Source organism: Heterocephalus glaber, unplaced genomic scaffold (assembly GCF_053883595.1).
Source record: "Heterocephalus glaber isolate CG9 unplaced genomic scaffold, H.glaber_assembly_v1.0 deba00001509, whole genome shotgun sequence".
NCBI classification, from domain to species: Eukaryota; Metazoa; Chordata; class Mammalia; order Rodentia; family Bathyergidae; genus Heterocephalus; species Heterocephalus glaber.
The window spans coordinates 39,409,596-39,423,252 of NW_028258325.1; the positions used below are offsets into that span (position 1 = coordinate 39,409,596).

General features: G+C 32.7%; 1 protein-coding gene across 3 annotated transcripts in view; it reads right to left on the reverse strand.

Annotated features, from left to right (window-relative positions):
- The window catches only part of Gabra4 (gamma-aminobutyric acid type A receptor subunit alpha4), a 62,651-nt gene that overhangs the window by 30,074 nt on the left and 18,920 nt on the right, over positions 1-13,657 (reverse strand). For 2 of the 3 annotated variants that reach the window (XM_004849771.4, XM_004849773.3), the window contains 2 exons: positions 11,690-11,842; positions 5,354-5,613 (listed from right to left, as the gene is read on the reverse strand). In XM_004849771.4, the coding sequence (XP_004849828.2) occupies positions 5,354-5,613; positions 11,690-11,842 (413 nt within the window). The remainder of the gene's footprint in view (positions 1-5,353; positions 5,614-11,689; positions 11,843-13,657) is intronic. The other variant, XM_021262393.2, reaches the window with a different exon arrangement.

Sequence of the window (13,657 nt, forward strand, 5' to 3'; positions counted from 1 at the left end):
CATTAATTTTTGAAGAGGATAGTACAATCACATGTGAGCACTAAGCATTATATTGTGTATTTAACCTTTATAGTATAATTTAATTCTCACTATAAGCCTTTCTATGAGGTTCTGTCATTACTCTTACTTTGTAGATACAGATCTTTAAAATCTTTTCCTTGAAATTCCTTCAGTCTGAGCAGACTAAGGCTGGGCCCCATTTGGGAAATAAGGCAACAGTTTGACTTTGAAGAATAAATAGTAAAAAAGGAGATTCTCATGAGGGCACTTATAAGTGAATCCAAAATGCACCTTGAATTATTAGTATATATATTTAATGCCATCTCTTCTTTAAAGAACCTAAGTACTTCTTAAAGTTTACAAATAGCATTATATATGTGAACAGTTTAAAATTGAAAAATCCATGCAGAACAGTTATGGTGACATAAAAAGACAAAGAAAAACAATTAGGTAAATAGAAAAGGCAATATAAGCAGTCAAGAAACATACACTTGTAATTAGAAAAAAAATAAAGTTTTCATTATTGCAGTAAAGGAAAAAATGTCCTGCTACGGATAACAAAACCTGAACTAGTAAGTTTCTTCATCAGATATGCTTCATTTCTCTTCCTCATGCTAATGAATGATGCCACCATCTTTTTCATCCTACATGTCCCTGACCCCACGAATCTAATCAGTCATTAAGGAGTGAGCCTTACAAACACAGGGCTCATTGTCCCAGCACTGCCACTAACTAACCAGGCTACCTGATTCCTAGCTAATAATTACCTCATTGGTAAAACATGAATAAAACAGGACATATTCTACAAATTACTATAATTAAATTTTATATAATATATCTCTACAAGTTCCTATTATTGTCACACAAAGCATTCAGACTACTATACTTTTGCTAATCTTTCATAGAAATATAAGTGAAAAGATATACTGAGTTTATTATTTATATGAATACCTATATATACATGCACTATATATTCTTTATAGATATATTATAAATTAATTCCTGTAAATAGAGTTAGGTAAACAAGCTCCACATCAGACAGAGCTGAGTTAATTTCCAATTTAGGTTTACATTTTCTAGCTGTGTTATCATTAATATATCACTTCTGAGCTGCGAGCTTCAGTAAAATAATTATTGTGAACTTGCAATTAACACATGTAAAATACATCACATAGTATCTGAGAAAAGTAAGAGTTCAAATGTTAGGCATTCTTATTAAGCCACTGAGCATTTTACTTAAGATATGGTATACATACATTAATGTATACTCTGAAAAGGAATAAAGAATATATTTTAAGTGATTTTTTAAAAAAATAATTTTAAGAAAGCTTTCCTTTTTGAAATTATATAGTTATTTATTTTTCAAGACATTCTATTCATCCAAATCACCTGCATCAGTGAGGAGTAAGTACTTTAAAAAGTAGTAAGAAGATGGGAGGTTAGACCTACAAGAGCTCGATTCAAATATCAGGATAGAGTCAATGGAAGAATTAAGGTAATAATGAGCAGAAACAGAACAGGTGCTTTGCCTACTGAGCTACCCAAGAAATACTTAAGCTACTGATAGCTGCTCATACATTCTACCAATTGACCTTTCCCCCTCAAGTCATGAATATTTCATAAACCATAAGCTTTCCAATTCCCCCAAAACAGAAATGGCCACCATGGGCCTCTGGCAGGCCATCAATAGTTCACAGGTCACATATGGTGACAATGAATGAAGTACAAATGAGCTTCCCAAAGGGCTATTGAACTATAAATGACTTTAAATGCTAAAGCCAATTCCAAAGGAGGGAATCAAACACATTTTAAGCAAATGCAGCATCATTCAAATAAGTAAACAGTAGTACACAGAGGAATACATATTTGAATAAGCAAATTTCAGGTGTCTGATTAGAATCTCTACTGAAATTCCAAACCTCAGCAAATTCTTAGACTACTTCTTGCCAGTAACATGTAAAATTTTGCTCTTAACACAATCCTCCCTTCTTGATTTTCTTCTCCCTTTTTACCTATCTCCTCCCTTGCCCCTCTCTTAATTTTAATGTGTTCTCAACCTTCAAAGTTGAACTTGATACTGAAGCCATTTAATGAAACTGACACTCCAAGGCCAGCTGCACTCTGACAGAAAGTGGGACTCAGGAAGTTGGGTGAGACAATTCATTAATCACTGTCATGAGGACACAGATATTCTCCAAGTAAACTGCTGTACAGATCTGTTACTATACATGTAAAGTCACAAATTTCACAAGAAGGAAACACATGATATATATCTTAAATAATTTTATTCTAAAGTCCTTCTCAAAACTTGAATGATATGGTGGTATGTCCTTCACATACACATTTCATCTTCTTGAGTTTAGATAATGACGTGTACACAATAGGGTCCCCAAACCGCAAAGAAGAGTTACTACATCAGAATGGATTTAGCCAATGGGATAGGTTCAATCAAGCATTTATTGATAATGTCACCTGCTATAGTTAAGAAATATGTTAAGAGAGCAAATAGAAAATTATAGATTCTTTTCCCATCTTTGCAGAATAATTTTATTCTGATTAAGTGGTACTTTCAAGTATTTATAATGTTTCACCACTGCAGTAAGTGCCATTAGTTTGCAAAAATGAAGAGAATTATATCCATTTATTATAAACACAGAAGTATGCATATATCCATATTTAAATACATTTCCAAAGCTAGAGTCTTAGTATTAGAGTGATCCTGAAGTTGGTAAAGTTAAGGACTACACTGGATAATCACTATTTTATAAGTTCAACATTATTACAATATCACAAGTTGAAATAATACTGTTTTAGAACTTAAACTTAGTCACTAATGATATAAAAATATGAATAATAACTTCCAGAGAACATGAGGAAAAAAATAAAAGGAATTTTTAAATTATAAAAATATAACAGCAAGGTTAATATTTTTAAAACAATATTTTAAAAATATCAACATCAGGGCTAGGTATATAATTCAGAGGTAGTATTCTTGCTTAGCATATACAGGGTTGTGGGCTTGATCATCCACATCACAAAAAGAGAAAAGAATAAAAATTGAAATCATATCTAGTAGAATTCAAGGGAAAAGAAAAATAAGAAGTTTATTTTATGGTTAAATTCATGAACTGATATGGAAATAGAGCAACTGTGAATCTTTACATTTTGAATGTCACAGCCACATAATACATAAAAAATGTTTAAAATGCAAATACATTCAATCTCATAATATTTGTAAGAGAACTGTTTGCATATTAGTATTTGAAGTCATGAGGACTAAAGGTGAATTAAAATGGTGAAATAAAAATGGTTTAAATAAAATTGATTTAATAACTAAAATTTAACTCCTTTCAAATTGCTATTGAACATTTATAAGCTTTTGGCATATCTCAAGGCACCTTGCAAATATTCACCACATTCAAATCTCTATAGGAATATTTATGAACAAACACAATACAATGAAAAATTAACAACAGTACATGAATGAAAAAAATCCCACTGGGAAATTGTAATATTATTTCCAAATGTTTTTAGCACAAAACAAAAAGCAACAATATAATTACAGAATATTTAGCAAATAATTATATCATATATCGATATTATGAATTATGACCAGAGCTGTAGGCAAAGAAAATCTCATTGCTACAAAGAAACTTTATATTAAATAAGGAACAGTGAAAATTAATAATAAGGAAACTCAAGAAGCTAGCAAAAGAGTAACAAAATTAACCTGCAGAAAAATGGAATTGAAATAAAATCATAAATCAATTAGAAAACAGAAACAAAATAAATTGAAGACTTGAATTTTTTAAAGAAGCCATAAGTGGGATTCTTTAATCAAACCTTCAACACAACAGAGCAAAACAAAATAAAATAAGGATAAAAGGCAGAGAAAGTGTAAGTTTATATATGAGCAATGGAATAAAGAATAAAGCTGCATATTTGATCACTACTTTTTAAACTAAAAATTGTATGCAAAATGCATTTTGATAATTTTGAAAATCTTGATAAAATGGATTCATTTAGAGGAAAATATCAGTTACTTAAACTTACTCAATGGTGAGCTATTCACTTTCCTACCTCTTCACACACCATTCCTAGAGACTACTGCCTGGAGCCCTGTAGGAACAGAGCTTATAAACTATAGGACTCTGATCAGGGAATTCTCACCAGGGTACACACTTTATCTCATTTCTTTATCTTCTCTCTGATAATGGAATCCCCATTCTTATCCTGCTCCTCCACTGCCTGACTCTTTAGGTGATATAATATCATCATAGCACTTTACATATCTAACAAACCATGTGCTCTATTTTTTGTTTTCAAAGATTGTTTGTTTCTCCTGCCTTGTCCCACACAAATGAATGTAAACTCCATACTGCAAGTGTGGGGTTTTTTGTTGTTTTTTTTTACATATTGTTGATTCTTAGACTCTGAGTAGGGTGTGCCCTATAGTTGGCAATAAATATATATTTGTTGGATGAATGAGTGAATGAATGAAGAAGGTACTTATCTGTCATTTGCAGAAAATAAATTTGGTGATTTCTAAACACTTTGATTTGGGTACTAGACTAACATTTGTGGCAACCGTCTAAATAAGCTGTGTGTTGGTGACCATAGGCAAGGAAAGAGAGAGATGGAGAGGTTAAAGCAGAATATTGGAGTAGGAAGGTGAGGAAGAGAGGAAGAAAGGATGTTGCTTGTTTGATGTCCTGGTTTCATAAAGGTCTTGCAGTTTTTTTACAAATAGGATCAATGTGAGTAAAGATACTTAATTTAAAAAAAAATTTAATCACAGAATCTCTGAAAACCCAAATGTAGGTTATACTAGTTCTTATTAAGCTTTCTACATTCTCCTAGCTATGTCCCTTTACAGCAAGAGTTCTCGGATTTAGAGGTACATCGACTTGGCTTGTTTTCTTTTTTAATACAGGGGCACAGTTCTCACTCAGTCCTGAGATAGTTCTAATAAGGGAATACCTTAAAAACCACTTTTTATTTTGCTCAATGAACTCTACTAAAATGCCTTCCCAACCCACTCAAAGACATCTACAAGTTCCTCTTCATAGCATGCATAAGCTTTTCCGTTTTCTGTGAAAGACTTTTAATTCTGAAAGGAACTTTAAAAAAAAACAACTAGTTTTACCTACATCCAATTCATTCAGAGCTGGTTAATGTTTAAGCTATTAATCACTGTTTCAAAGTTTGAATTCATAGGTACCTTCTTCTATTTACCTGTACTGTTAAATTACTTAGAAATTGGCACTGATATTTCCCAATAAGCATTTCCCCTGGCAATACAATTTCCTCCAAGAAGCTAAAATCTTAAACTGAAGAAGAGTAAGTTAAATACCTGCAGTGGAGCTTCAGGCTGCCTCTCACTCAGCACTGGGGCAGCTGGAATTTCTGGAAAAGATTTTGATGTCTTCTTTTTGGCTTTTTGCATTTGAATATTGGTGAAATAATTTACAGCAGCAAACTCAATAAGGGCCGAAAATACAAAAGCAAAGCAGACAGCTATGAACCAATCCATGGCAGTAGCATAGGACACTTTGGGCAAAGAATGCCGTGCGCTGATGCTTAGTGTGGTCATAGTGAGGACTGTGGTTATTCCTTTAAAGCAAAAGAGCAGAGACAAAATGGATTACTATTATTTCAATGAAAAGCAAACACACAAATAAATCCTGGAAGATTAGGTGGGATGAGGCTAACAAAATTAGCAGTAACTCAAACAAAGCCATCTTCCATGGAGGATTTGAGTCCTAGTGGATCAGTGAAATTAGCACAGGCTTCAGAGTAAAAGATGTATAGTTCACTTTGTGACTCTTTTAATCACTAACTCAATGTGATTTGGATTGTTTGGAAAACCCTTTAGAGCTTCATTGATACTTACTGAATTTACTATAAAAACTAAAAGTATCATACAACAAATAAATACTGGAATCTGGGCCAATATACCTAAATAATCAATACACACCTAGCGGGAAGAATGATTCAAGGAAGCAATGATTCTCATCCAGGAGTGGGAAGCTGTGAACATTGGCCTCTTAAATTGAAGCATCAGAATTTCCTGGGTAAGCATGGCCCACTGCTATTGCGAATTACTGCCAGAAAAAGTACAAGTTATATATACATCTTTTTTTTTTTTCCGTTTTGGTACTGGAGGTGGAACCCAGGGTCTTCTTACTGAACTACATCACCAGATCTCTCTTTTTAAAAAAATTTATTTTGAGTTAGGGACTCACTAAATTGCTAAATTTTTATTTTAGACTGCCTCAGCTTCCCAGAGTGCTGGGATTACAGGCATACACCACCATACCTAGCTAAATCTTTATCTGAATACTATCTATTGAGTTAAAATAACAAATTTCTTCATTCAGGAGACTAATTTACTAAAATTGTAAAAATATATTACTGGAAAAATAAATTTCCAGGGGAAATTGGCTTCTAAAAATACAGGGTATTTATCATTCATCAGTTTGTCTGGAAGAATAATGTTTGCAACAAGAATAAAGGTACTTCTTTCCAACTGTAGCGTTTCAAAGTATGACTTTCAGGAAAGTCCCCTCCTCAGCCTACAGAAAAGGTCAGTCACCACTCTCAGCACAAAAACTCCACTTTACCAGTGGAACTATAAAGTAATGTATTATGTGAGGATCCTAATATTTGTATAGTGGTCCCTTTTTCCATTCATATCTGTTTGTCTAACACATATTATCTACTTAAAACAAGAGATCCCTGCAAAAATTTCCTGTATACATATGAAGTCATTCTGTATAATGCCTAAGAAAGGTCCTAAAATTGACATACAAGGAATCTGAGGATGATGATGATGAGGATGATGATGATGATGATAGTGGTGGTGAGGATGAAGATGAAGGTAATGACTGCGAGGAAGCATTTAAACAGCAATTCCAATCCATGTCAGTCCCCAACTGAAGAGTAAATAAGCCATGTTCAATGGAAGAGATAGTGAGCTCATGCAACAATAAAGAAATAATCATATTTTAATTTAGGGTAAACAATATTATCTCCTCAACTTAGAATTTAGTTATATTCTGCCTTATATTATTTTCTTACTGTTCCATATATGTGAGCCTCATAGCCAATTTGATTTTTTTTTTTTTTTGAGACAGGGTCTCACTGTGTATTTCAGACTGTCCTTGAACTCACCAACTTGACTGAGGAGAGCTCTGCTGAGGGTAGTCGTGTTGAATACAGACTCAGGGATCACTGTAATATTTTATACAGTGCAGGGCATATGACATAAGCAAAATAAATAAAAATTCATTTTTCCAGTTCTTCTTTAACCCATGTTCTCTGAAATCATTTTTTTTCAGAGTCTTTCTGAATCTTCAGTGCTTAAGAGTAGGAAAACCTGTAGCACCTGTATAGCACACGAGCTACAGACTTCTTAAAAACATTCTATAAATGGTATAAAGAAATTTGAGCATTTGATTGAATTCTCTTTTATAACTGTGAATTGCTAGTCTCTTATTAATCCAAAGTAGTTTAAATAGTCAACTATATACAAATCTAGGAAAATGCAATATTGTGAATTTATTGGACTTTGTTTCAGAAAGGCCTTGAGCAATTTGACAAGATGTTATCCTCATGTTGGCTGTTAAGATATATGAATAACTTTCAAAATCACTTTGAAAAACTGTAGCTACAGAGTTGAAAGATAAATCAAAATGTTTGTTATTATAATAATTTAAAAGTAATGAACTATTAAGAATTCAAATATGGTCTACAACTTTTTAAGCTATGTAAGTAGTATGTTTTTTAGTTTGAGTAACAGAATGATTTCTCCCTTGACTCAGAGGTAGTGGTCTTCACTTCTCTTACTGCTATCTGAAAAAAAATTCTGCTATTAATATGGAGTAAGCAGAATACTAATGCAGCTATTGAGTAATGAAACAAAAATTGCATTCTAACTATTTGGAGGGACAGAGCAACAAGTTTACAACTTGAATGATGCTGTGGACATTAATACAAAAAAAATTCAGGATACATGGCTCCATTTCTTTTCTCTTTCATTGTTCTGGGTCGGTTTGATTTTAAAGTTTGTGGAATGACCCTCCAGATATTATAGTTTCTATTCTATGACTGCGAAATTCAAAAAGTAGCTGGCATAAAGAACTGACTAAAGTCTTAAAAATTGCCATCTCTTCGGACATTAAAATGTTCTCTCTGCCCACTGTTCAAATTTTTTAAAAGCATTAGCAGGATAAGAGTGTACTTATTATAACTGGTTTGGTTGAATAAACACAAATGTGAAGTAGCAAACAGAAACCAAACCTTCAGATAAGAATTCATGCTTCCTTTGCATCTAAAAAGATGGCTCATTTGCTTTAAATATCTTAGATTACTCTACCTTGAAAATGTTTCAAAGCCATAATTTTTTGACTTGTTCAAGTATTGCTGCCAGTGCTTACATTTAGAATGCTGAAGATGAACTATATCAGCTGGCCCAGGAGCTGGGAGAAATATGAAAGAGGAGGCTAAGACTGTACATGGAGTGAATTTTTGGCTAGCCATTCCTAGAAAATCCAATAGCAACGATTTAGATATGCCAGCTGGCATTTACTTGTGTCTAATGTTTTACCATACTGGGATAATTAAAAAACTTAGCATCGTACAAGTTTGGAGAGGGAAGGCCTTTGCAGAGAATTTAGCACACTGTGGTTCTCAGATTTACACGGGTGTTTTTGGATTTTGTTTTTGCATAGTCTCTGCATTTCTGACCCAGCCAATTCCCTCCTTATGAGGGAAAAGGGAAATAAAAATCAGAAAAAGAAAAACTAACCCAGAGTTAATATCACCTAAACCTATTATGAAATAGATTGCCAATGTCCTCAAACACTTCAAATTTTACTTATCTAGGAAAGTATCATTCTAGGCCCTCAATGAGCAGTTTAATAAACATCATTCAGATACATCTTAAGTCTCTGAAGTCTTAATTATTGACATAATATTCCTAATCAATCAAAACCAATATTTTGGCACACGGGTACAAATAAATTTCAACTTTTAAGTTGAAAACTACTCACAAAGTAGCTGTAACACACACCCATACACTCTCACTCAGCAACTCTGGAATTCTCCACAAGCCCTCATATCCCCTTACCTTTCTGTGAAGGTAGAATGACAGAGTTTTCAATGCTAGAGAGATATTGTCAATTATGTGACTTGATATATGTTTCTTAGTATCTTTGAGCCATTTCCCTTACCTATACAAAATTAACAATCCCTACTTTGCTGAATTATTATGAAAGCAAATGAGATGACTCCAATACTATATGTAAAAATCTATCATCATTGGGACCAGTAATGTTAATCTCCTTAATACATGCTATTTAATTTCTTTATACTATCTTATTTGGATAGGAAATGTTGAGTGAGTACAGCTATAACCAATACTATCACTTACTACACCACTGGAAATTTCTATTGTTTGGGAAAAGGTAAGACAGAACAATAGCTGCCAGTGTGTAATCAGTTGAGGAAGCATTCAGTTTATCAACTAATTACAATACTACTGAAATACTCAGGTTATTCACAGTATAGAATCAAGCAGTGATTCTCAGATGAGGTAGCAGACAGCATGGAATAACACATTAATAAACAGCCCTTAAATATTATGTGTTATATGCTAGGCATTATCCCAAGCACTTTATTCCAATTAACTCATTTGATCATCATCGCAACCCTATGAGTTAAGTGCAACCATTCATCTTCTTTTAACCTGTGAAGAAACAGTTGGAAGTAACTCACGGAAAGTTCATAGCTAGTACAAGGCTAGAACAAGTCTGCATTTGTGACACTATCATCTCCTTACCACAGACATCTATGATGGGTCAACGTTTTCTATTCTAGCTCTTTGGGAACAGAGAAAGAAATGATAATATGCATCAAAGTGATTTTCTTATTATAAACCTTAATAGAAACATAAAATTTAAACAATTTGAATGATAATAGCTCATGAAACAATGTTTTTGGTATTAAGTTAAGGGAGTTGCACCTGTTGCTCAGACTTAGCAGATATTTCTTGCCCAGTCAGGCTACTATTGAACATGATGTATAAGGACCCAAGATTAGTGCAAGTTTCAAATGAGACAAAGAACATCAAGAATTTCACAGTGTCATGTAGCATGCACTAGACAGATAATAGATGTTTTCTTTAAAAACCAATGAAAACAAGTTAGAACAAAATAAATCACCCCTATAGAAGAGAAGTACAGGAGAGTAAGTTACCTACAATACATGCACCAGGTTTCCTGTTTTGAGTACTGAACATAACTCTTCTAAATCCTCATATGTCTATGAGGGAAAGATGTATTAACATAATTGAAAGATGGGGAAAATATGTGGTAAATGTGAATTTTACACCCAAATCTGTTAGTATCCAATGCTTAGATATATCATTTCCTCTCTTTTATTTTCACACCTGTATTTAGTGGCTAAAATTTATTCCACTTGCAACATGCAGTTATTTTTCAAGTGAACCTCATAACTCTATGAAGTAGGTAGTACCATTATTCCCGCCTACTGGCCTCTCGGCCTCTAACACTGGCCCTCTGTATGAGTTTCTCCAGTATGACTCAAATATCTTATATGAGCCTAAGATTAAAGGGAGGGTAACCATGTATGGAGAAAATACCTCTGCAGAAGGATTTCAGGTTTGTCAAGGAAACTAAGACATCCTTTTGGCAGTTCTCTAAAAGATGGAAAGGTAGGATAAAAGGATCCCATTCCCTTCAGTCCCCTCTCACTAGCCTCCCTGAAGTTATTGCCTGATAAGAGACATTGTACCATGGCTTTGGTTCTACTAAACATAAAAGCAAAGTGAAACTGGTATCTCGTGATGATCATGCCTCCATTTCAGAGGAATTCTGATCATTTTCTTTCTTATCCCACCATTGAATGTTTTCATTACTTACAATATACAGAGAAAGAATAGATAAAAAAATTAAATTAAAAATATATAATTGTAAATAATTTTGTTATATAAAAGCATGAGTGATAAATAAAAGACTTATTAAAACCCACAAAAACTTTAAGTGCATACATTTTGTTCTGGACTTCTAATGATTTAAAACACTAGAAGAAGCTACAATAAAAATAAAAAGACAAAATGTTGGTTAAGAAAACAATGTTATGTAGATGGAATATAATAATGGGCTTATAAACTAGCACACAATGCCTTCCAATTCAACGCATTTAAAGCATTTCCATTTTGTTCCTCTTCACTAAAACCCAAGTTATTCTAAGACTTTCATATTCATTCAAGCATGAATTTTATTTGTTTTATTTTAAGTTCCGAGTGCATTTCATTTTAACACTTAGTTATAATTTTAATTCAATTACACAGCTTTATGTTAGAAGTCCAAGTATATCACTGAAAGTGAAATTGTAACCAGATTCGCATTTGGTCTTCACCCGATTGATTCTCAACCAGGGAATGCTGAGAATGTGGTCCCAGAGGAAGAGACAGACTGCCCTTATCTCCCCAAGAATTAGTACTTTGCATTGGCTAGGTAAAAACGAAAGCTTATATGATTCTTTATCCAGTACAGTTTGATATATTGATGTTTAATATTTTCTAGAAATATCTAAGGGCTATTCCCCTGAATTATGATTAAAATATAATGTGGACAATAACACCCAGTAAATGAATTGCATTTACCAAATACAGTCCTAGCTGGAACTGATTCCTTATTTATCCAGAATGAAACTTGAGAAAGAATCACCGTCATAATGCATGGGATATACGTCTGAATCATAAAATAGCCCATCTTCCGTCTCAGATGGAAGTAAACTGTCATAACAATGTATTCACCTACCACAAAAACATGAAAAGTAGGCAATTATTCAATAGCTTCATGATCATATTTTAGAATAACAAACAATACTCTACACAAAGTAATGATCTTTTTCGCCTAATACAAAGGATGGGAACTATATTAAATCTTAACAGGGGGAAGGGGCAGAGAGATGACATTCAACATCATTATTCAGAAAAACACTTTTGTTCCCTGTAGCCATTAAGCAATTAATGAACTGGACTATAACTTTAAAAAAGTGGTTGCAAAGATTTCTTCTTTGAAGTTCTTAATCAGCTTTCATTTTCAACAATTCTTGAGAGAAGAACTTAGATCTAACTTTTACAGAAAACCATTAGAAAAAAATGGAAACACATACATCTAAAAATATAAGCTTTAATTTTGAAAAGAAAATGAAACATAGAAATTTCATTTATATATAAAATATGTAAAAAATATATGAACATATCCTTCATATATATTTCATACACATACATGCTTAGGAAAAAAACTACTTAATTTTAAGGAAAGAGTTACATTTATAAGTGCATTAATATGAATAAAAATACAAACAAACATGTATAACACAGAGGCATAACCTAAACAGCTAATAAATTAAACCTTAAACTTTTTGATAATCATGGATAAATGTTTTATTCTCATATATGAAAAAAGCATATTAAGGGATTATTTAGTAAGTAATGGTCTCATTCAGAATATGAAGCCATTTAAAAACCTCACATCCTCCAGATATATTCAACCCTACTTGCAGAATGGAAAATGAGTATCTCTGAAGAAATTTTTTCTGGACTAATAAGACGAAAAGTGTCCCATTAGAAGGCTATGGTTTAATAATTGATGTGAAGAGGGTGTCTTGTAATGATAGTCATGACTTGTGTTTAGAAGATAAAAATCATGGAATTTAAAGGACAGGAGGAGTGCTGTTGATTTCATGACAGTGCATGGATTAATACAAAGCATTTAAGCAGAAGAGATAGTAGGTTAAATATTTTTAAAAAGAGCTTCTGCATTAACTTTATTTTTCATAATTAATTTTCCCTTGCTTCAATTTTTAAACCAGTTTATGAGGTATAATTGGCACATAAAACACTGTAAATATTTAATGTCCACAACTTGATTACTTTGAAGCTAAGTATTCATCTGTAAAAACATCACTATTATTTGTGTCATAAAGTTATCCATCACTTCCAAAAGTTTCTTCCCATTTTTTTTTTGAGGTAAGAATGCCCAATATCTATCCTCTTGACAAAATTTTAAGTATTTAATATTGTATTGTTAACAGTAGGACCATCTCTAGGATATTTTGAAAAGGCACCATTTAATGTACCAGAAAAGGAACTCTTATCAGACACTGAACTCTTATTAGACACTGAATATCTTTCAAAAATTTTTTCTGGACAGATAAAAGTGCTGTTAAAGGCTACTGTATAGTTTTATAATTGAGGTGAACTTCCCAGCCTCCAGAACTGTGTGAAACACATTTCTTTATCAAGTGCTCCGCTTTCAACATTTTCTTACAGTAGCACAAATGGACTAAAACAGCTATCATCAATAATTAGTATTTTCCTGGTGATGCAGTACATTAGAACAGTTTTACAATAATCCACAAACAGCTGATTTTTCCCAATTAATATGATAAAAACTAAATCCTATGATTCCATTCCCATTCTAAAGCTAAGAATCATGGATAATAATCATTCATATACCTGTGTGACAATTTTAGTGTCTACCCTCACTATATTTTGTAATTAATCTTTAGATTTTACTTTTATTTTGGAAAAAAATGGAGAATGTGACTTAAAATTGGGACA